This window comes from Marmota marmota, unplaced genomic scaffold (assembly GCF_001458135.2).
Source record: "Marmota marmota marmota unplaced genomic scaffold, marMar, whole genome shotgun sequence".
NCBI lineage: Eukaryota > Metazoa > Chordata > Mammalia > Rodentia > Sciuridae > Marmota > Marmota marmota.
The window spans coordinates 13,444,724-13,470,122 of record NW_026000229.1 but is presented as its reverse complement, the minus strand read 5'-3'; the positions used below and the strand labels follow the sequence as shown (position 1 = coordinate 13,470,122).

Sequence of the window (25,399 nt, the reverse complement as noted above, 5' to 3'; positions counted from 1 at the left end):
CTCGCGGCCTCCCTTCTCTGTACTCTCCTCGTAGCTCCCCATTTTCCATCTCGTCTTCTCTTTCTGTCTTTCTTTTCCCCATCTCGTTTTCCATTTCTCCTAGTTGGCTTTTCTCACATCCCCCCTCCATGTGTCTCTGCATCCCTGGCTCAGGGTGACTCATCACAGCTAAAACAGGAAGAAAATAACCAAGAAGGAAAGTGGGGAGGGTTTGGGAATTCAACAGAAAACCACAGAGACCGTGTCCAGACGGTCTCAAGTTAGTGACAAGCATCTTGCCGTTGGCTATGAGTGTCCCAGGAAGAGAGAGCTCAGATAGGGGAAGAAGGCTCCCTGAAAGAATTCGAGATCCCAAACACCCACAATTCTTCAGAAGGAGTCAGGAAAGTTAGAGGGAGGCATTCTATCCAAGCCTGGGGAAAACCAGGGCTAGGTTAACTGGGATTGAGTACACTTAAGACTAGTGAGAAAGGCCTTTATAGCCCAAAGATTTGTTTTTTAATTGTGTGTAACCTTAAACACACATATTGCCCTGTGTGGCTTTTTCTTGTATGGCCTAACTGAGTGGAAGTGCAGGCCGCCCTGTGGGTGACATCTGTGGGAAGCCTACATGATTGGTGCTCATTCCTGGGCCCTCTTGTGCCCTCTAGTGACACTTATGATAATTGCAGATAATGGCACATTAATGGCTAAGGAGCCATGAGTGAAGTCATCCATTGGTACCCGCAGGGCATGGGTTCCAAGACCCCTGCAGGGACTAACAGCCACAGATGCTCAAGTCCCTGTGTAAAATGTCACAGTGTTTGCACATAACTTACAAACATCATTCCATATGCTTTAAACCATTTTTATATTACTTATAATTTCTAATATAATGTAAACTCTATGTAAATGGGTGATATAATGTCTTACTTAGAGAATAATGACAAGGGAGAGTCTGTGCATGTTCAGTACACACATTTTTTTTTCCAGAATTTAAAAAATCTGCAGTTGGGGGCTGGGGATGTGGCTCAAGCGGTAGCGCGCTCGCCTGGCATGCGTGCGGCCCGGGTTCGATCCTCAGCACCACATACAAAACAAAGATGTTGTATCCGCCGAAAACTAAAGAATAAACACTAAAAAATTCTCTCTCTCTCTCTCTCTCTTTAAAAAAAAAAAATCTGCAGTTGGTAGAATCCGTGGGTGCAGAACTCACAGGACAAGGAGGGCTGGATACGTCAGGCTTCCAAAGGCAAATCTGGGAAATGAGGTACCTCCACTCTCACGACGGAGTGCATTTCAGCATTAGCTTATTCTCCCCCTCATGTGAGGGGCTCCTCTTCTCCCTCCTGCCCTGGACTTAGGAAGGATGTTGGGGTCACAGAATGAATGATGGCTTTCAGAAAAGGACAGGAGCCCGAGGGCCCGCAGGCTGCGGGTGGGGGTGGGAAGAGGCTGGTGGAGAAGATGCTGAGTTGGCATGTCTTTCTGGCTCCCCTGAACTGCCCACATTAAATTTATTTTCTTTCTTGGAGGTTAGTAACCAGGAGATTTTCTTTTCAATGTTTCTACTCCTGAGATTGTGTATCTTCCTACCCATAAAGCACGCAGCGGTTGGCTCCTGCCTTGGAGTTGAGCTCCAAGGAGAGTGGGCAGCCACAAGGACTGGCCTTGTCCCCACCTCTGCTCGTGCAGTTGGTGGGTGCCAGAAGTAACCTGGGCTTTACCAACATGCCTTAAGTCCTGGGACTGCCGGTGTTGGTTTGGCATTAAAGAAAAGAAAGAAAGAAAAAGAAAAGAGTGAAGAAATGAAAAGAAAAAGGAGAACAAAGAAATCCAGAGATTCAAGGAGCCCTGGACACCATCTGCAAGCTGCATCTGGAATGTACCACAGACCCCAGAGTTGGTGCTGGCTTCTGGGACCCAGGGCCCTCCTCGGCTCCTCTCTGTGCTTCTTCGTGCTTCTGAGGGCCTGGAGGTCCCAGCGAGGACAACTGTCTGGATGTCCTCCCCATCCCAGCCCTCTGAGCTCTCCCTTTTCTCTCCTGTGTACCTGCCAGGGTCTGCTGGGTGGTGAGGCCGGGGCCTTGGGCCAGTGTTCCCCAGGAGGTAGCCTTCTCTCTCTGGCTTTCGTGGGGGGCAGTGACATCCTATCCTGGGCTTTGCTTCTGTAGTGATTTACGCTTTAACCAGAGTGAGTCATGGTGTGCATTTTATCTGTTCCAAAGGAAAATAGTGGAGGACATTTATGTGCTGTGGTGTCGGGAGCCTGCTCTGGGGCCAGAGTCAGGAGATCTTGGTGAGATTTCTGCAGCAGTCAAGGCTAAGGCTGCCCCAGGCCTGACTGTCACTGTGGAGAGGGGACAGGCTTGGACATGACGGAGCTTTCTGCTCTAACAACAGAAACTGGGGCTCTTTCCTTGAAATGTCTCTCTGGACACCACCTCCCTTCTGGAGGGAGGGAGGGACACAGCTCTTGCGGCTTCCTCCCAGAATACACTCTACACATCATCTCCTATTTCTCCTTGTGAGAACCCTTTGGGGTTTGCATCATGATGCCCATTTTACCAATGAAGAAACCCTGATCCAGGATCTGGATGTGATGTGCTCAAGCTCTCGTGGTTTGGAAAGTGGCTGAGTGGGAAGGAAACCCAATTTGTGTGATTTTTAAATCTAGACATTTCCTGGAGCGAGGAGCCTCTCAGATGTGCTTTCGCTTATCTGCTGAGGTGGAAGGCCGGTGCTTACCCTCAGACCCCCACTCTAGGCCCATGGAAAAGAGCCGCAGAGGAGAGTTGGCCTGCCTTGGGGCTGGGAGTGGAGGATGGGGCATCACCCCTGGGCCTAGGCTTGACAGCAAATTTTGTGGGTTGATTCCTCACGGGTTCTCTTTATGATGAACCTGAAAGTCCACTATTGGTGGCCCTCTGGAAGACCTTAGTGAAATGTCAACCTGCCTTCTAGGAAGGCCAGTGCGTAAAGCCATTATAAAAGATCAACGCGTTAGCCAAATTAGAGTTTGGTCTAGGTGGACACAAGCTAGTGAATTTTGAGACCCGGGACACAGGAGGGTAGGTGGACCAGGGTTGAGAGGCCTTTGGAAGAGGTGGTGGCGGTGCCTGCCCTTGGCCTTGGTGGATGACTTGCTCTGAGTCTTTCAGGTTTCTGAGTCTCCCTCTCCTCTGCCTCATGGTACATCCGCCCCTCAGCCCCTCCAGCACCTGCCCACGCAGCCCAGCTCTGGGCCTCGGGTCTGTGCTCTGCACCTTCTCCTCCACCCTCAAGGGAGGGGTCCTTTCTCTAAAGGTGGTTCCTTCCTCTTCACCCCCTACCCACGCCCTTCCCCACACTGCTCCACTCCTTTCTGCTCTGCACAGGAGGAAGCCCACCCTCTCAATCCTCTCTCAACTCCCTCTGCCACTCTCCCCTGCCATGCTGAAAATGGCCTCCCCCTCAGTGAACCCGAGATCCTTTTGTGTATCCCTCTCTGGGTGTCTGTCAGCTGGGGTTAGGGTTCTTTGAACACACGCTTCTCTTCCTAGGCGGGCTCAGCGCCTGTCCTTACCACACACTGCTTAGCTTTGGGCCCTGGGGACACCATCCTGGGTCGGGACTGCTTCTGCTCTGTGCCCCTGGGGCCTAACCAGGTCCCTGTGCTCAGAAGAGCTGGACTTCAGACTTGGCTCTGACACTCACTATGTCCTCCTTTGATGTCTCAGTTGCCTCATCTGTAAAATGGGAACACCCCTACTTTCCTTAGGAGTTGCCGAGTCTCTGACTCTATACTCAGGGAGTCTGCTGTGGACTCTTGTTTTTAAAGCCCATCATGTATTAATGGTGTCTCCCTGGGAGCTCACTGGACCATCAGGTCCCTGTCTCCCACACCCCAGAGGGAAGGAGTCAGAATGATCTGCCTTTCAGAGAGCTGAGGTCTCATCTGCCTCCAGGGGTGAAAGCTTCAAGGACAAACTGAGGACTTGGGGACCCAACTCTGTTTCTTCTCAGCACCAGGAAGCTTCCTGCTCCTGAGGACCAAAGGCTCAGAGAAGCCTTTGCCAACCTGGCACCAGAGCTTCTGGGACATCAAATGGTCTTAAAAGGCGCTGACTTAATAACTCCAGTGTAAGTGCAGTAGAGTCATATGGATCAAATTTCTCTGAACATACACAAGGGTTTAGAAAGGGGCAGAGAACACTCAGCCCCTGAGGAATTTGTTTTCTCTTTCCTTTTGGTATGTCTGTGAGCGTTGTTATTGTTGCTAAAACCAAAGCGTATGGGAAGCTGTTCAAGATGTCGGGAGCCCTGGGGCCCAGCCCGCTTTGCCTAGTTTGAGCTGTGAGTTGGGGGTGTCGTGGGTAGGGGGGGAAGGGGTGAGAACAGAACATGGCTGCCTCCCCAGGCCCATCCCCTCATCCTCCAGCTTCTTGCTCACCGTCCTGTGCTCTTGACACAAAATGAGGCTCACACCTGGAAAACGGGGCCTATTTCCTGTGGTGGGTGACCGGTGGTGGGCTCCTCTCTGGGCAATGCTGGGGCCTGGATGTGGGGGCAGGAGCTGGGGAGTTAGGTTCTTCCCCACCAGCAAGTCCCTGTCTGACCCCTTGGAGGAGATGGTGGGCCTTCAGAGGTGCCATCTCCCTGCTGGAGCCTGCCAGGGGGTCCATTAGCCTCCAGGGATGCGGCCCAGGTGTGAGCAAGGCTCTGCCCTGGGGCTGGCAGCCGGGTCTGTGCCAGGAGCAGGGAGAGCTTGGGTTGGGGAGCCCTCAACCACGGCCAGAGGCTGGCTTCAGGTTCCGCTGCTCCCAGCTGCAGACAGCTCGGCCTCGTTCCCTGCTTTGCTGATTACACTTTGGGATATTTGACCTTGCCCCGTTCCCTGAGACACAGGGGTCCAGTCCCACTTGATACTTGAGGTTCAGGAGGGTCAAGAGCTTGCCCTGAGGCCTTTGCCTACGTGGCTGAGCCACTTGCTTCAAGCCCTTGCTCTTGTCCATCTTTTGAGGCACCCCAGCAAGGAGCTGAGCCAACATCCCTGCAGGAGCCATGCATAATGGTCAGCCACTATCCCCCGAATGACACTGCCATTGACCTCTCTTCCTAATGATCAACACCTCCGGGTCCTCTGATACAACTTTCAGAAATCTGCCTGCAGACCAGGGAGAGTGGGGGCCATAGAGGGATCAGGGAGGGGAGCAGTCAGGCTGGACGTGCAAAAGGTCCATGCAACAGCGATTCCTGAAAGGCCTGGGTGCTCCTGTCCGTTCTGCACCACGGCTGCTTTCCGTGTCTCTCAGTCACTTGTGGCAGGACACATGCTCAGGTCCCTCTCTGTGATGGGTGTGGCCCTGTATCTTTCCCACAGTGCTCTTGGTTGCATGTAGATCAATGAAAGCAACCAGGAGTGGATTCTATCATATTTTTTCTGCTCATTTAAGCCCAACCTCAAGGACCCTGTTCAAATGCCACTCTTCTATGAGACTCCAGGCCAAGAATTCCTCTTGTCAAACTCTGACTAGAGTTTGGCTGGAGGCTCTCAGGCTGCGGGGAAATGAAGCTGGGGGCTAATAAGGCTGTGAGCCTAAGTGACACCAATTCAGCACTGCAAATGAGTTGTGCTGTTAGAGAGAAGGCTAGGGAGGGAAAGGTCATTTTAGGCTAGGAGAAGGACCCAGAAAGCCTTCATGGAGAAAGTGACCTCACAAAGATGAATATAATTAATACCAGGTGATATTTTTGCTTCATATTGCTTTTAAATTATTTCAAGGATATTAGCATTGTCTGCCCAACCAGTCTGTGCGTTAGTTGAGAGTGAAACCATGCCTTGCTCCTACCAATATTTTGCAGATTCTAGTGAAATTTATTCGCAGATGTTTAATAAACAAATATTAATAAAAATAAATTCGATCTTAGGAAAGGTAGTTCAACTTACTGTTCAAACCATCAAACCACGTAAACATATGGATGGGATTTATGTTTGGGTTAGATGAGGAGGATTACGCCATGAATTCAGCCTTTTCAGGTATGTTTTTGAACACCTACTAAAGGCCAGGGATTATGCCCCGACTTCAGGAAGAAGACAACTGAATACAATTGTTATCCTGTTTGTTTGAAAAATGCTATGGAAAGGGAAATATGGAATTCTGCAGGGGCAGCTAATCTAGCCATGAGAAAGGAGGGGCCATGAAGATTTCTCAGAAAAGTGCTAGTTCAATTTAACATAAAAGAATATGGAGAAGGATTTTCAGTTCCAGTCATAAATAGCCACAAAATCTGGACCAACTACATGGAGCTGGTATTTTCAGGCACTGGATAGGAAACAGAGCAGAGCTCTAAGATTCCATCTCATTCCAGCCAGAATGGCAATCATCAGAAATACAAGCAACAATAAATGTTGGCAAGGATGTGGGGGAAAAGGCACACTCATACACTGCTAGTGGGACTGCAAATTGATGCAGCCACTCTGTAAAGCAATATGGAGATTCCTCAGAAAACTTGGAATGGAACCACCATTTACTCAGTTATTCCACTTCTTGGTTTATACCCAAAGGACTTAAAATCAGCATACTATAGTGATGTAGCCACATCAATGTTTATAGCAGCTCAATTAACACTAATTAAACTAACTATGGAACCAACCTAGGCGTTATTCAACAGATGAATGAATAAAGCAAATGTGATATATATATATGTAAAACGGAATATTACTCAGCCTTAAAGAAGAATGAAATTATGGCGTTTACTTGTAAATGGATGGAGCTGGAGAATATCATACTAAGTGAAATAAGCCAATCCCCTAAAATCAAAGGCCCAATGTTTTCTCTGATATGTGGATGCTAATTCACAACAAGTGATGGTGGGGGGCTTGGGAAGAATAGAGTTACTTTGGATTAGGCAGAGGGGAGTGAAGGGAGGAGAAGGGTATGGGGATAGGCAGTAGAATGAATCTGGCATTATTATCCTATGTACAGATATGACCTCATGACCAGTGTGATTCTACATCATGTACAACCAGAAGAATAAGAAATTATACTCTATTTATGTGTGATGTGTCAAAGCCCATTCTGCTGCCCTGTATAACTAATTACAACAACAACAATAACAAAGAATCCTTAAAAAAAAAAAAAAAAAGCAGGGCTTGATATGTGAGAGAAGGAAGGAACAGGGCTGAGCCCACATTTGCCCCGGCTCTCTCTCCAAGGGCAAATTCCTTATTGATTCCAGAAAAACAGAGTACAGAGTGCAGCCATCTTGCTGGACAAAGGAAACCCACTGAAGTTGGGGCTGCAAAGGCAACTAGAATCGGGAGGGGCAGGTCCCCAAAAAGAGAGAGCCACAGCCCCCAAACAATTAAATGTCTCCCTCAGAGCCTGGGGTGTATCCCAAGCGGAGTCTGCAGGGTGTGAGAGTGGAAAATCAACCAGAGAGCAGCCAGGAGGAGGAGGGATTTTAGAAACAGAGAGAGATTTAGAGGTTGCCCACTAAGTGTTGGGGAGATGCTGGGGTTTGGGCCCAGCCAGAAGGAAAAGATCTTGGTGAACACCCTGGGCTTTCATCCGAGACCCTGGGATGTTCATGCTTTAAGAGTGAATCCCATATCCCAGGAGTAAGGGCAAAGCTAGACGATGCCGACCCTAACTGAGGGCCAAACGGTGCCATGGTAAGACTTATGACTTCACCTGTAATCTAACTGCCTATCAGAACAAAATATGGCATTCTTAAAGGAAGGTAACAGAACCCACATTCTCTATAATGTGTCATCCACAATGTTCAGCATAGGATAAAAAATTACCAAGTAAGTGTAGAATCAGTAAAAAGTGCCTGATGGTCATCAGATAAAATAGCCACTGGAAGCAGACCTGATATTATTTCTAATCAATAAAAACTTCTAAATAGTTAAGATTAATATGTTAAAACAAATAGAATAAAAAAATGGACAAATGGAATAAAGAGAGATCATTTTAACAAAATAAGAATCTCTTAAAAATAATCAAATAGGCTGGGTGCAGTGGCATACACTTACAATCCCAATGGCTTGGGAGGCTGAGGCAGGAGGATGGCAAGATCAAAGCCAGCCTCAGCAACTTAGTGAGGTCCTAAGAACTTAGCAAGACGCTGTCTTGAAATAAAAAAAAATAAATAAAAAGTAAGAGAGAAATGGGAATAAACTGGAAGGAAAGGGAGCCGTAGCAGGAAGGCTTATCAGACAGCAATTAGACTCTAAGAAGAAAAAAGAGGTTATATTTGAAATGAAGACAGAAAATTTTCCGAATCTGATGAAATGTATCAACCTCAGATTCAAGAAAACACTAAGCAGACAAATTCAAAACAGAACAAAACTACACTTGGATCTATCATATTCACACTGCTGAACTTAAGTCAAATAGAAAAGCAACCACAGGAAAATAACATATTCATTCAAAAGAAGAATGATAAAAACAGAAGGTCGACATCTTGACAGAAACTATTAAGTCAGAAGACAATGAAATGACATTTTTAAAGTTAAAAGAAAATCTGCCAACCTAGAATTCTATAACTAGATAAGAGACACTTAAAAAATTAAAGAGAAGCTGGGTGTGGAGGTGACCTGTAATCCCAGCTACTTGGGAGGCTGAGGCAGGAGGATGGCAAGTTGGAGGACAGCCTGGGCAGCTTAGGGAGACCCTGTCTCTAAACAAAAACTTTAAAGGGACTGGAGATACGGCTCACTGGTAGAGCACTTTCCTAGTGTGTGGGGTGGGGAGGGGCTGGGTTCAATCCCCAGTACTGCAAGAAAGTTAAAGTGAGGTAGAGATGTTTTCAGGCAGGCGGATAAAGGTAGGCAAACAAAACCCCAACTTCCAAAGTTGAAAGAAACATATTCAGCAGATATGCACTACAGTAGGAAATACTAAATGGATTTTTTTTTTGGCTAAATAAAATTTAGCCAAAAAGGGGAACAGAAGTGTATGAAAAAATTAAGAGCACCAAAAAGGGTAATGATGTGGGTAGAGTAGATGTGAATATTAATGAATCTATCAGAAAGTGATAGAATAAGCATACAAAAAAAATCAGAAAGGATGCAGATGATTTGAACAATAATAACCATATTGATTTTTTTTTTTTTTTTTTTTTGGTGTGGTGCTAGGGATTGAACCCAGGACCGCACTCATGCTAGGCATATGGGTGACTGCATGACCAATGTGATTCTGCAACCTGTACAATCAGAAAAATGAGAAATTATACCCCATTTGATTCAAATGTATGAATTGTGAAGATCATTGTACTCTCATGTGTAACTAATAAAAAAATTAATAAAAGAGAATTAAAAAAAAACATATTGAGCCGAGCATGATGGTACATACCTGTAATCCCAGTGACCTGAGAGACTGAGGCAGAAGGATCACAAGTTCAAAGGCAGCCTCAGCAACTTAGCGAGGCCCTAGGCAACTCAGTGAGACCCTGTCTCTAAATAAAATACAAAAAAGGGCTGGGGATGTGGCTCAGTGGTTAAGTGCCCCTGAGTTCAATCCCCAGTACCGAAACAAAATAAAACAAAAACAACAAAAAAACCAAAACCCGACTATATTGACTTAACTGACATATATAGATATGTGCTTAAGAAACTAAGGATAGATGTCTTTTCAAGTGCACTGAGAATTTACTAAAATAGACATTTTTTAGTAACAAAACAAATATTAAAGGATTTAAAATATCTAGGGTCTCTCTGACCACTTGGAATTAAATTAGAACTCTAATAGTAAAATACCTAGGTCTCCAAATATTTGGAAATTATGTTACATATTTTGAAATAACTCATGGGTCAAAGAAGAAAATTAGAAATTATATTAACCTGAATAATAGTGAAAATATCAAAATTTATGGGATGCAACTAAAGCAATGTTTAGAGGAGATTTATATCCTTATATTCATATGTTAGAAAAAAAGGGTTATAAAATCAACAATTTAAATAAGAAGGAAGAAAAAGTCAAATTAAAACAAATTTAGAGGATGGAAAGAAATAATGTTAAAAAGAGTAAAAACCAGTGAGACAATAAAGATCTAATAGAGAAAAATCAATAAAACCCAAACTGATCCTTAGAAAACTTTAATAAAATTAATATACCCATAGCAAGACTGATCAAGAATGAGAGAGACAACACAAATTACCAATAAGAATAAATTATGTGGGTAGAGTAGATGTTGCTATAGATCTTAGATATTGAAAGATAATAGGAGTTAATGAATAATATATATTTTTAAAAAAATTTATTTTTAAGTTGTAGTTGGAAAAATACCTTTATTTTATTTATTTATTTTTATGTGGTGCTGAGGATCTAACCCAGGGCCTCGCCCGTGCTAGGCAAGCGCTCTACCACTGAGCCACAACCCCAGCCCATGAATAATATTTTGACAATAAAATTTGAGTGAAATGGACAAATTACTTGAAAAGCTTGGAATGGAACCACCATTTGACCCAGTTATCCCACTCCTCAGTATAAAGCCAAAGCATACTACCATGACACAGCCAATGTAGTTTACAGTAATGTTTATGTCAATGTTCACAGCAGCTCAATTCACAAGAGCTAAGCTGTGCAACCAACCTAGGTGCCCTTCCACAGATGAGTGGATAAAGAAAATGTGGTAGATAAACACAATGGAATACTCCTCAGCCATAAAGAAGAATGACTTTATGATATTTGCCAGTAGATGGATGGATCTGGAGACTTATGCTAAAAGAACTAAGGCAATCCCCAAAAGACAAAGGTTGAACATTCTCTCTGATATGTGGATGCTAATGCACAACAATGTCGGGGTGGGGAAGAATAGAAGTTCAGTAAATTAGACAAAGGGAATCTAAAAAAAAAATCTAAAAAGAATGAAGGGAAGAGAGAGGACACAGGAATAAAAAAGAGTGTGATGATTCTGACATAACTTTCCTACGTACATATGTAAATACACCACAGTGAATTTCTACATCATGTACAACCACGAGACTGAGATCCTAATTAGAATAAGAGGTACTCCATGTTTGTATAAATATTTCAAAATACACTTCACTGCCATGTATACCTAAAAAGAACAAATTAAAAAAAATACAAAAAATACAAGCTACCCAAATTAACATAAGATGTAATAGGAAATCCAAGTTGTCCATTGTCTTTAAGAAGTTGAATTTGTAATTAAGAATCTCCTCACAAAAGAAAACTCCAGATGCTGTACTGGTGAACTTTTCCAAATCTTTAAAGAAGCAATAATACAAATCTTATGTTCTACCAGGGAATAGTGAAAGTGAGAACACTTTTCAACACATTTTATGAAGTCTGAATAATTGCAATGCCAAAACATGATAAACACACTACAGAAAAGAAGATTTACAGGCCAATATACCTCATGAAACAAAATAGAAACAAATGTCTCATAGAAACAAATCCCCAAGAATAATAAGAAAAATACATGGTGAACAAGTAAAGCTTACCCCAGGAATGCAAATTTGATTTAACACCGAAAACAAAGCAAAACACACACGTGCACACATTTACCCCCAAACCAAAAAAATCCCCCACTCAACCAACCAATGTGATGAACCATATTAACAGAATAAAGAACCAGATTATATCAATTGTTATAGAAAAAGCATCTGATACACGTCAACACTGTTCACAATGTTTGAAAATCCAACCTCAGAAAACCAGGAGTAGAAGAAAACATCTTCAATCTGAAGGTTTCTACAATAAATAAGTGACTACTTTGTAGTTCAGATTTCATTTAATCATGAAATACTGGAGAAGAACGTTCAGGGTCACCACTTCTATTCAACCTTGCTCTGAAGATTCTGGACATTGCAATTAGGCAGGAAGTGAAGGTATATAGAAAAGAAAAAAATGAAACTGTAATTATTTCATAGGATATGATTGTGTACACAGAGAATCCAAAAAACCCACAAGCAAGCTAACAGAAATAATAGATGGCTTGGTAAAGTTGTGAGCTAAAATGTCATTATATAAAAATGTGGTTTTATTTTTATGTACTAGAAAATAAGAATGTTTCATTTTTAATAGCATAAAATGTGTAGGAATTAATGTAGCAAAAGATATTCAAGACTTTCACGCTGAAAATTTCAAAGCACTATTGAGAGAAATTTCTAAACAATGAATACATGAAGGGATATAGGTTTGTGGATCAGAAGATTCAGTTCTGTGAAGATTTTATTTATCTATAAATCTTAGCAAATTTTACTGGGAAAAAATGACATGTTGATTCTAAAATTCTATGGAGTAATCTGGACCTGGCATGGCTAAAATAATCTTGTCAAAGAAAAACAAGTGCAGAGAATTCATAATACCTGGCTTTAAGACTTATTTTAAAGCTACAGTAACAAAGCGGTCTTTCACTGGTGCACTATTTAGATAAATAGACAAATAGAATGGAGGGGAATAAAAAAAATAGACCCACATATACATGGTCATCCATTTTAAACAAACACAACACTAGAATTCAGGGGGGAAAATGATCTTTTAGCAAATGGTGCCAGACCTATTGGACATCAATATGGGGAGAACAAAAACAATTGACTTAAATTATCTTGCACCTTCCACAAAAAATTCATTTGAGATGAATCATTGACCTAAGTGTGAAAGCAAACACATCAAACTTCTAGAAGAAAACAGAGCAGTATATCTATGATTTGAGGAGAGGCAAAAAAAAATTTTTTTTTAAATGGGACCTATGAAAAACACTAAGCATAAAAAGATTGATAGACTTAACTTCAGTGAAGTTAAGAACTTCTGTTCATCTGAAGATACCATTAAGAAAATGAAAAAGCAAGCTCCATAGCGGGAAGAGATATTTTCAATGCCTCTCTCTGACAAAGGATTTGTACAGAGAGTATATAAACTTCTATAAATCAAAAAGAAAAAGGTATATAACACAACTTTAAAGAGGATCAAAACACCTCATCAGACACTTCACAAAAGCAAATATCAAAATGGCCAATAGATCTATAAGAAGTTGTTCAACAACATCAGTAAATAAAGAAATGCAAACAAAATCCAGGTGAGATACCATTTCACACCACTGGCCTAGCTAAAATTAAAATGACTGCCAATGCCATGGGTTAGTGAGGCTGCAGAACAACTAGAACTCTCTTGTTTTCCTAGATAGAGTTTAAATTGGCAAGCTACTTTGGAAAAAAAAAAGTACCTGGCATATCCTCCTAAAGTTGATCATATACCTACCCTTTATCTACGCAAATCCAACACTGAGTCTATATACAATAAAAATGAGGACACATGTCCACCAATGAGAAGGCTATAGCAACTCCATCAGAAATAACCCCAAATGGAAACAACCCAAATACCCATTAGTAGCAGAGTAAATAAATAAATTATGGTACAGAAACAATGGAATACATAAGAATGAAGAATGTGAAGTATATATCATATATTCGGCAACACGTTAAACCTCACAGACGCAATATTGAGTAAAAGAGGCCAAATATAAACGGATATGATATCATCTATGTGAAGTTCAAGATAGCAAAGCAAATCTATGGTGAGAGGAGTCAGAAGAGTGGTTACCCAGAGGGACACAGCCTAGGGGTGGGGTGCAGGAAATGTTCCATATCTAGAACATTCATCATGAGTGTTTGGGTGGTCCCCCTGAAGGGGCTTTGCTATGGTTTGGATGTAGTTCACCCCCCAGAGGTTCACATGCTGGCAGCTTGGTCCCAGTGTGGCAGTGTTGGCAACGTGGAACTTCCAAGGAAGGGAGCCTAGTGCAAGGTAATTAGGTCACTGGGGCATCCCCCTTGGAAAGGATTAATACTAGCTTTGCAGAGTGAGTGACTTCTGGAGATAAGGAGTGTTCAATATAAGAGTGAGCCTGGCTTCCTGTCATGCTGTGTGATCCCTTCTGCAATGCTCCCACCATGAGGACGCCATCAGTCAGGAGGCCCTCACCAGAGGCCGAACCAAGGAGACCAACCTGACCTTGGATTCAGCTTCCAAAACCATGAGTTCAGCAGGCAACTTTTCTTTACAAGGTCCCCAACCTCAGGTACTTTAGTATTGCAGCAGAAAATGGACTAATACAGGCTTCAAAAAGGGTAACACCAAGGCCTGGCCCTTTCCATCCCAGGAAGGAAGGAAAGCTTTGCCTTCTGTCAACGACAGACCAACCTGGGACAAGAAGGGCAATTAACAGTAAATGTGCATGAAGGATCTTCTTAGGGTCGTGAAAATATTCTATCTGATTTGTGTCATTATGGTACAAGTTGGTAAATTTACTAAAAAAATCATTGACTTGCAGACTCAAATTGAGTGAATTATATGGTAAAATATGCTGCAATAAAGTGATTTGAAATTTGGAAGTGGATCCTTCCCTCCCCCTGATGGCCCCTAGTCTGAGGGGTCCTGGGGTCTTTCTGGTCCTGCTGTCTCTTGGTCTCAGGTTACTTCTCTCTGTCTCACTGTTGCCCTGTCTGGGTTGTGAACACACAGAGATCTCTCCAGAGACCCCCAACGGCTCTCCAAGGAGACAGGAGCAGAGATGCTGCCCCCACTGATGAGAGTGAGTCCCTGAGGCAGGATGCCAGGGGGTAAGTTCTTGGTCCCCAGGTGCCTGCCACCGTTTGTCACATGACCTAGAATGTGAGGAGCCGTTCATTCCCATTTCGTAGACAAGAAGACAGAGACCTGAGAAACTGAATGCTCCAGATCTCGTGGTCAGGGCAGAGCTGATCAGCCTCTGACCTGGTGGGACAAGAAGTCAAGTCATCGACCCTAGAGAGTGAGGTCAGGCTGGGCAGCCGCTGAGGTTCGGAGTAGGGTAGAGGGCGCTGGGCGGGCAATGGTACAGGGCTGGGCGCGGGCAGCAGCTCTCACTCACCACTTCTTGCCACTGATGTCATGCTGCTGCACCGTGTAGCCAAAGAAAGCAGTCCTGGAGCCAGCAATGACCCGGGGCTTCCTGGTGTCCATGTTGAAGGTGGCTGTGAACCCTGGGTGGGGGAAGGGAGAGGACAGGGGCATCAGGCAGGTGAACACAGGGCCCCAGGGGTGTTTCAAGATCCACTGGTGAGTCATCTATTTTAGAGGGTCTTGGCTGTGAAGCCAGTGGGTTCCCTGTCTTTGAGAAGCCCTTGTAGGAGGTAGTGACAAAGTCCCCGCCTGAGAGAGCCCCCAGTCTGATGGGTGAGGCCCAGCACCTGCACTGGAGGAGCCTGTAACTGATAGAGGAGGCCTAAGTCTTACTCTGGGGGGACAAAGACTGAATGGAAGACCAAGTTTCTCTCTCAGAGACCGTCTGGTCTGATGGGGGCACGGATAGCTTCCCTCTTCCTCCGTCACCCCTTCCGTCCTCCAAATTTGCTTCTTCCCCTTCTACTTTCCCTCCTCTCTCTTTCTCCTTTCTCTCATGTCTGCCTGCTCATGAGTCAGGGACTTCCCACCACCTGCTCCAGCCTGGGTCCAGCTCTGCTGGCTGACCACCTCCTTCTGAATCAATGTGCAAGGCTCTGTCTGGCTTTAGCAGGGCCACTGCCTGGCTGGGGAAGTGGAGGGAAAGTGGACAGAAAGTCCCACAATCCTTTTGCCTTGGCCTCCAGGGTCCTCCTTGATTGGTTAAGTCAATGCTGACTTAATTGATTCTTTCTTGGGGGAAGACTGTGTGGAGCCTGAATATGACTGTGCTGTGGTTGGGAGGTCATCTGTCTGCACCAAAGTCAAGCTGAAAACTGCTTCTCAATGTAACAGTGTTGAGAGGTGATGGGACCTTTAGGAGAGAGTTAGGTCATCAAAGACAGAATTGCTTCATGACTTTCTTGAGACACTGGAATAGGTCTCACAAGACTGGGTTGGGTCTCACAGGACTGGATTAGTTGTCTCTAGAGCGAGTCGTCCTGAAGCAACTTTACGCCTGATGTTTTGCCTCTTCTGCACATGCCCACTGGCCAGGCTAGCAAAGCTTCCACCCTGTGTTGCTCCCTGTGTTGCCATCCACCTTGAGCCCTAAGCAGAAGCCAAGCTGATGTTGGCACCAGCTCTCAGACCTCTAGAACTCTGAGCTAATAAACCTCTTTTCTTTATAAGTCACCGGGTCTAAGGTACTTTGTCATTTGAAACAGAAAACCAACTAGGATGGCACTTTGGTTTTCTGAGTGTCCTCCTATCTGTCTTCCTTTACCCTCATAGGACCTTGGGAGAATGAACAGGATCTATCCAGGCAGAAGCACTTGGCACAGCACCAGAGAGGCCAAGAGGTTTGTCCAGGGGCACAGTGGATCCGGGGACACATTAGAACTAGGACCTTGGATGCCTGCTCAGGAACTCCTTTCTGCACAAGGCATTTTCAGGATGTGGCTGGCCTGCCACTCATCCAGGCCACACCTCTGCCTGGCTGTCAGTATTCACAGGATCACCAAACTGGGGATCCATGGGACTTAAGGGGTGGGAACTTGCCATCAGCCAAGACTTTGAGATTAGTGAAGTGAATCTGGAGAATAAGACTTTTCTCATTTCCACCCCTTTCACATGTAGAACACTATAAATTTCAAAGAACACTCACAGGTATTACCCTTTCATCTCCCAGTGGGGTGGGCGGCACAGGGAAAGACCAGGGTGAGGGAGGTTAGCTGACCTGCCCTAGGTCCCACAGCCCGCCAGGTCGGGGGCGGGGAGACTCTGAAGCTGAGGCTCGTCCCTGCTGAGCACCTCCCTGCATCCTTCCCCGGGCACTGGCCCCTGGTCTGGGTGCTTGGGGGTCAAGGCCTAGGACGCCCACGTGAACAGGGCCTGTTCTGTGGAAACAAGTGGTGTCTCCCACTCTTCCTTTTACTTCCCAGCAAGCTGATAGAGGCCCCCCAAGTTCTATCACTGAAGTCATAGAATTAAAGTCCCCCAGCGGGGAAAACGGGAAGACCTTGGAGTAGGGATGTCAGATACGTGTTATCCCACTTACCCAGGCCAATTGTTAGAACTGTTGGGAGCAGGGAGTTAAGAAAGATTCCAGAAAACCCACACATCTGCAGTCATCTGATCCTTGACAGACTTAAACAAATGGTGCTGGGAAAACTTGTTATCCGTATGAAGAAGAATGAGACTCGATCCCTATCTCTCACCCTGCAAAAAGTCAACTCATAATGGATCAAAGTTCTAGGAATTAGACCAGAAACTACACAACTGCTGAAGAAAACATGGGGTCAGCGCCCCAGGATATAGGCTCAGGCGACTTCTTCATTAGGACTCCTAAAGCTCAAGAAATAATACCAAGAATTAATAAATGGAATGGCATCCAATCACAGAGCTTCCACACAGCAAAAGGAAATGACTAAGAATGTGAAGAGAGAGCCTACAGAAGGGGAGAAAATCTTTGCTAGCTATTCTCTGACAGAGGATTAATGTCCATAATATATACAGAATTCAAAAAGCTTAGCACCAGAAAACAAGTAACCCAATTAATAAATGGGCAAATGAACTAAACAGACACTTTCCAGAAGAAATACAGATGGCCAACCAATATGTGAAAAAATGTTCAACGTATTTAGCAATTAGAAAAATGCAAGTCAAAACAACACTGAGATTTCATCTCCAATTAGAATGGCAGACATCAAGAGTACAAGTAATAATCGATGAGGGAGAGGAGGGCATGGGAATAGGAGCACTTTTACAGTGTTGGTGGGATTGTAAATTAGTACAATCACTATGGAGGTTCCTCAAAAGCCTAGGCACTGAACCACCATGTGACCATTCTAAGGAATTCAAGTCAGCATACTCTAGCCATATCTGCACACCCATGTTTGGAGCAGCACAATTCACAATAGCCAAACTATGGAACCAGCTCAGGTTTCTATCAGTGGATGAGCAGATAAAGAAAATGTGGTGTACATACACACTGGAGTTTGATTCAGACATAAAGAAGAAAGAAATTTTGTCATTTGGAGGAAAATGGATGGCACTTGAGAGTGCTATGTTAAGCAAAATAAGCCAGACTCAGAAAGTTAAGGGTCATATGTTTTCTTTAGAGAGGAAAAAGGAAAAAAGTTAGGTGGGGCTCTCATGAGAATTGAAGGGAGATCAGTAAAGTCGAGGAAAGAGGCCAGGGGAAGGGAGCAGTGGAGGGTAAAGGGAAATATTAGGGAATGAAATTGACCAAATTATACTGTTGTATCAGGTGCATAAGTGAATGAATCCTGCTGCTATGCACAACTGTAGTGCACCAATAAAAACATAAAAAAAAGGAAAGATTCTGAGGTTAAGTCTGGGCTCAGGGGCAAGAGTGGTGTGATTCATAAGTAGTACCTGCTGCGGATACAGGAGATGACAGTGCCATCATGTATCTGTCAAACTTGACTTCACCATTCCTAATCTGACACAACGCATGGATTTAGTGTTATGGTCCTGGAGTGGGAGAGGATCCTCACCTCAAAGTGGGAGGGAAGAGGACTATGCTGGTCCATTGGGGCCTTCTTTACAAAACCCGTGCCATGCATGGACTTCTTGGTCTGGCCAGCAGGAGGCAGTCTTGGGAAAGGGGACTGGGGGCAGGTGAGCATGGAGTGAGGGTAGGGGTCAGAGGTGGAAGAGCACAGGTCTCTAACCTGTGAGAGCATGGCACAGAGGAGAGAGACACCAGGGTCACCTATGCAGACCTGGGAGACTGGTGGGCATGTAGGGGTCAAAGAAGTTCCAGAGAAAAACTCACCCTCTCTCAAATTTCGTTCCAGGGATGAACAGATACACACATGCATGACACCACACACACACACACACACAACCCATGCCCACATGTAACAGGCCTGGTTGTGGGGCAACACTTCATCTGGCTCTCTGGAGCCCTCTGGAGACTAGGCCTTTCCCTTCCTGCTTCTGAGCACAGTAGGCAGAGGTGGAGCAGAAAAAGAGGGAGGCAGATGTGGCCATCAGGAAAGCCAGACCACCCGTCCCTTTAGGACTGCAGAGTGGGGGCCGGTGAAGGTGAAGTCATGCATTGTATCTTTGGGGACTTCTCCATCCTGTGTCCTCTATTAGTGCTTCTTGTGCAACCAAGGCCAGAGGGACCCTTCCACGACCTGTCAGAAACTGTCACTCCCCAGCTCCACCCCCTTCATCCATCCATTTCCCACCTCCCTCACAGCTAAAGCCAAACTTCTTTCTCAAGGCCCTCCTCACTCCCCTCCCACTCTTTTCCTACCCTGTCCCCTCTATCCCTTAGCTCCAGCCACACAGCCGCTCTTGCTGTCCCTTGACTGTGTCACACCCATTCTCTGTCCAGCCTTTGTCCTGTTCCCCTGTCTGCATCACTCTTCCTCCCATGAACCACACACCCCTCCATCCAGTTATTAGGGTCTCTGTTTCCATGCCAGCCTATCCGTCACCAGGCCACCCTACCCGCTGTCCCCTGGCTCTGCTGTACTTGTCCTCAGAGCACTTATTACAGACATGCTGCGTATTTATTTTTTAACAAATCTACACAACAAACAAATCATTTACTTGTTTATTGTCACATGGCTGATTTTTTTTGGGGGGGGAGTACAGGGATTGAACTTGGGGCACTCGACCACTGAGCCACATCCCCAGCCCTATTTTGTATTTTATTTAGGGTCTCACTGAGTTGCTTAGCACCTCACAATTGCTGAGGCTGGCTTTGAACTTGTGATCCTCCTGCCTCAGCCTCCTGAGCTGCTGGGATTACAGGTGTGTGACACCGTGCCCAGCCACATGGCTGATATTTTATAACATTTTCTGTCCTCTAAGGGCCACCAGACTGCTGCATTCTCACTGAGGTATCTCAGCTCCCGTTCATGGGTTCAGTTAATAATTAGAGACCAGCTTCTTCATTTGCTGGAACACTGTCTCCGGCCATCAAGGAAAAGGGACAGGAAAAGAATGTATATGAGCACTGATGTCACCCACATCTTCTTCTAGGTGTCTAACCTCTAATTTTACACCAATCAATTAAATTTCATCAATCACTCAGTAGGGAATAGGTCAGCTGGGAACACCATTAAATACCATGGGGTGTCAGGGTGCTGGGCCGCCCTCTTGGGAGCTCAGCTATTTGTAGGAAAGACCCCGGGGGGCGGAGGAGAGAAGATTCTTTTCAGTGATGAGGCCCCCGCCTTCTTGCCTCAGCACCCAGCGGGGCTCCTTGTGATACATCCCTTGGTGGGAGCTGGGTACCTTCACTAGGGGCTCTGTCTAGGACTGGTCCCGTCACACCCCAGTGTCCCTACCCCTACCTCCCTGGGGACAGGATTAGTGAAATCTGGCCACAGGAAGAGCATTAAGTTACAAAGTGCTGGCTTCCTCCCCAGACTCCACTGGGCATGTGCTTCTCACCAAACCAAACCAACCAGAGGATGGATTTCCTCAAAATGACGTCAAGTCCGTCTCTGACCCTGGCTCCCAACAAGATCTCTGGCCTTCTCTGATGGCCATGGTTTTCATACTTGGGGAATGTACTTTTCTCAGAGATTTATGGCCCTCCGAATGCCAACAAAACAAAACAAAGTTGTTTTTGATGGGAATCAACAGGCCAATTGCAGAGGCGCTAGGAGCCTGGCTGGGCTGCTTGCCACTTCTCTGCCCTCGAGATTGATGACAGAGGGGGAAAAACCACAATTCCTGGGCTGCTCTCCGGTGGACGGTGGCCAAAGTTACATCAGCTGCTGCTCCCTTTCTCAGAATCTTATCTGGGTTTTTAAATAAAGCATCAGTTCATCCCAAGAGGGGCTGGAGCCATAGCCTTGGGCTTGAACATCACTGGGGGCTCAGAATTCTCAAAAGCACTGGCCGCAGGTGAAGGTGGGGTCACCAGCTCCCAGCATCTGGGCGGTCATGGGCCCAAGAGTGAGGGAGCGCCAGCATGGGACCACAGCACTGTCACCTGGTGGCTCCAGGCTAGCTGTAGAAGTGTCTGCCAAATGCCTGCCCTGGGACAGTCCATCCACACTCCTCCCCTCCTCTTCCTCCTAAATAACTCTCTAAGGATCTTGGGAGAAAGTCCAGAATCTTCCACAAGGTCCCGAGGCCTTGCATTTCCTTCTGACTTCTGCAGCCCAGTCACGAGGTCACAGGTCTGTGTCCCAGGTGCACCCTCTCTTCTGCCTTGGGGCCTTTGCACATGCCCTCCTGTGTGAACCTCTGAAGAACTTTTATCACCAAACCTAAGCACAAATGTCGCATCCTCCCGCCTGCTCTGGGAGGCCTTCCTGACACCTTGGTGGCATGGGATCTTGTATGACGGTCTCATCACCAGCAGGTAACTGGTGTCCTCTCTCTATCACAGCTGGTAATGGTCCGCAGCCTGTGTGCTGATGTGATCACACCTGCCTCCCCATTAGGACTGAGCTGAGGCAGCTCAGAGCCCTGTCCTCGGCCACCTCAGTGTCTTTGCCCAGCTGTTCACCATGCCCGCAGGTCTTCCTTTCCTCCTCACACTTCAAGGCTGATGACACCTCTGCCACGGTGGGACCCCCTCCCAGGGCTGCGTGGCCCTCCCTGTGAACTCTGCGGAGCCTCTGTGGCTCTGCCCTGGATTATAGTGGCTTCCCCACCTCCCACCTTCTCTTACTGGGCGTGTTCAGGGCACATCCTTGAGTGGCCTTTTATCTTTGTCCTGTGTCCAGAAGATACAGGTAGACTTGCTTGCTGAATTTCACACCTTCTGAGAACCTGTTCTCAGAACCAGTACCTGGTGGCTTCTTCCTGCCTTAGTTCACACCCTGGTCCTCTGCCTTAGGTGCTAACTGTCCCCTACACCTTGATAACAATCATAAAAGTAACACCTGTGCAGAGCATTTATTATGTACCAGGCTCCGTTCCAAGTTTATTTTCTCCTTACAATAGTCTCTGGAAGTAGAATATTATTATTCTCATTTTAAGGTGAGGAAATTGAGGTGCAAAGGTAGGCATGCGGCCAAGGTCACAAAGCTAGGAAGTGTCAGTGTGCACCCCAAGTCCTCATCTGTCCTGAGCCATGAAGTACCCCATTGATGAGCCTCCCTTCCCCAGGGAGCCACTCACCCCACCCCAGTTCCTGAATCTTCACCTCAGTGGCCTCACTGAGGTGAGGACCTCAATCTGAGCATCATTGAAAACCCACCCACCCTAGGTCTCTGGTACTATCTCCCTCTTCCCAATTTACTTGGGTTCCTCAGCCCCTGCTGGGTAGAATCAGACGGATCCCTGATTACAAGAGGTAGAACAGGGAGACTAGGTGAAGCAGGATGGAGCCAGAGTCCCCTGGGCCCTGGATGTCAGGATGAAGCACAGGCTTTGAGTTGACAGCAAGAGGAAGTCACTGGGTGACCCCTAGCTGTGGGCATCTCAGTCTCCACAGCCAGGACCTCACCTGGATCTCTGGGCCCTCCCCTGTGCTGTCTGGGTCGCCCTGAGCTTCCATTTTCCTGGTATGTTGGGTGCAGGGGTAGATGAAGGAGGCTGGAAATTTCACCACAATTCTCTGGTGCTGTCTCTCTCTTCCCAGTTTTACTTGGGTCTCAAGAATCTCCACATCTGAATGTGAATCACAGACAGAAGGGGGATAGGGAGAAAGGATTCAGACACACCCTAAGCAAAAAGATGGGCACAGTGAACTTCCTGCAGCTCTGGAAACACACAGCGCATTCCAAAGCAAGAAAGAGATGAGCTTTAGATGCCTGGCTGATCTGCACCATCTGCACTGCTGCCCTTTTGCCCAAGCAAATAACGAAAACCTGATGGTCCTTGCCCTGTTGCCAGCCAGGCTTCTCTTTACCCAGGAGGCACTGTTTCAAAGATGGGCACCTGAGGAAGCAAAGCCAAGATTGGGGTGGGGGTGGGGGGCATGGCTGGAGGCCGAGGCCCTAGTCTGGGCTCCTTTAACCAGCACTAGTGAGATTTTGCAGAAAGGATGGGGGAACCTGGTCCTCTAAGCAGGGGGCTTCTAGCCAGTTGAGAGAAGAGGACTCCCCCAGAGAGGAGGTACGGTAGCTCAGGGAGCTCTCCAGCCCTGGGGAGAAGCAGGGACTCCTCCTCCGAGGAGACCCTGGGATCCGGCACTGGCTCCAGGAGGCCTGCAGGCTGGTGGGCATCTGACCCTGACCTTGGAAGTCCCAGGCGGGTGAGGAATGTACAGTTCCTCCCCACAGCTAGCTACTTGGCTGATGGGGAAATGGCAGTGGACTGTGGGCCTCTCAGGGGCAGCAGCTCTGCCTCTATGTCCGCATGAGCGTGTTTAGAGGATCCTGGTTCAGTGACCACATTAAACATATCCATCTATCCCAGGACTCTGAGCAGAGTGAGACAGCGACTGGATTTTATTTCTCTCTTTATTTCCACCCCAGGACCCAGGCACAGAAGGTCCTCAGTAAAATGTGCTGATTTAGAGTAGAAATTGCAGCTCTGCTAAACAACCACCACCAATAAACCCTCTGCACACCCCTACAAGGGAGTCAGAAGTATTAACTCATTTGTCTTTACAGCAGTCCTAAGAGGCAGATATTCTCATGACACCTATTTTCAAAGTGAGGCACAGAGATTCCATCACTTGCCCCAAGTCACACATCTAGTAGGTGTCAGAGCCACGTGGTCTGCCCCAGGTTGCACCATGAGTTCCAATTCCTCACTTTTCTCTCTGCACCCTTTGCCACGTCACTACAGTTTTTGCCACTGAAGAGGCAGGGTAAGGACTGTGCTCGGTGGTGCATGCTAGTAATCCCAGCCACTTGGAAGGCTGAGGCAGGAGGATGGTAAGTCCAAGGCCAGCCTCTGCAACTCAGAGAGACGCTGACTCAAGATAAAAAACCCCAAAGGGCTGGGCATGACCACAGCAATTGTTAACCGATGCAGCCTAGCTCTTCAATGCTGGACTAGAAGGGAGGAGGAGGAGCGATTTCACAGTATCTGGACAAAGATACAGGGAGAAGGAACGCTGGGGAATCTGGGGGACTCACAATTTCTGGGGAGTAGCCCAGACATTCCTTTCTCAGCATCTCCCTGAGGAGACTCGACTTTAGGCCCCACTGGGCCTGCCCCCAACCTGTCAGGGAGCAGTGTGGCCCAGCACCACTCATAGCTTGTCCCTACCTCAGCTCTGGGCTGTCCTTCCCAATAGCTGGGCTGTCCTTCCCCATCTGGGGAGTGGCAGATGCAGATGCCGACCCAAACCGCCAGACCTAACCGCCCTCTGTGGACACTGGGCTCTGGAGCACAGCACCAGGGCTTCCTCCACCTCATTTTCTTCCTTTCTAGTCACCATGGGACAGGGGCAAGATCCGTTACCACTGGGTTGAAGGCAGCACACAACAGATATTATCAGGGAACTTATTAGATTTTACTTTTATGAGTAATCAAAGATCTTAGAGATCAAATACTTTATTGGCCCCTAAACTTTGTTTTTCTCAGCGAATCCCAAGTGGACACAAAAGGTTGATGCTGAGGGTGGAAGCAGGAACAAGTAGCAGGTTCCCAGCCCCAGGAGCAAATCTAGGACACTTTCCTTGGAAATTTAGGGATTCTTGGAATACAGTTTGAGAACCACTCTATTGAGTTGAAGACCTCGGTGCCCTTAAGGGGGAAAACTAAGGCCCAGAGAAAGACGGGAGTTGTCCAAGGTCGCCAGTGGTTCCTCATGACCCTCTGTCTTCCCCATCAGTCCTGTGGTATGACTTCACTCCCGTCATCGTCTTTTGGGTCTGGGTGCTCCAGGTTGCATGCTGGGTGGTGGGGCCACCCCACGGGGTACGATATGACTTGTGGTCTTCAGAGTCTGCAGCCGTGCTGGGGCCAACAGACAGGTGGTTAAGTCAGCGGAGTCTGAAGCGAAGCCAAGAGAAGTTGGGACAGGGATGATCTCAGTTCTAATGTCGGCCGTGCCATCAACTTGACTTGTGCGCCTAGAGAGTCCCTGGGCCTCTCGGGGGCCCCATATTCCCATCTGGAAAATGAGAGATTCGGCCTCTGACACCCAAGGTGCAGCCCTGGCACACATCAGTAGGTTCTTTGGACAAACACACAGCTGACTTCCAGTTGTCAGCACAAGAGCATCTGTCTTGAGTCTCCGCAAACAATTTAGAATTGGAGCCCAGGCAGCGGGGAAGAATGCAAACTCATCTCGATGCTGGCCAGAGCCAAGTACATTTGGGAAGGGAAATCTCCAGGCAAAAATGATAATATTTTGCATTCCGGAGCCAAAGGAAAGAATTAGAGAAAATCATCTTCTAATGCTTTGCACCCTCCAGGCCTCAGCTCCCCGTCCCTCATTTGCACCCTGGGGACTCGGCTGTGGGGCCTTCTGTCTCTGGCTGGGGCTTCTGGACACATCAGATGTCAGGAAGACAGAGATCTTGGTGAGTGTCCAGGAATGTGATCACCTTTCCACAGAAAGCCCTGCCCTGCCCTGGGGCTGGACTGTGCTGCTAAAATCTCAATGAGATTTAGGGCAATGGGCAGAAGGTCCTCCT

General features: G+C 46.6%; 1 protein-coding gene across 1 annotated transcript in view; it reads right to left on the bottom strand.

Moving 5' to 3' along the window:
* Itga11 (integrin subunit alpha 11) overlaps nucleotides 1-25,399 on the bottom strand; it is a 116,147-nt gene that overhangs the window by 74,811 nt on the left and 15,937 nt on the right. The window contains exon 2 of the mRNA XM_015480488.2: nucleotides 14,845-14,956. Coding sequence (XP_015335974.1) covers nucleotides 14,845-14,956 — 112 coding nt within the window. The remainder of the gene's footprint in view (nucleotides 1-14,844; nucleotides 14,957-25,399) is intronic.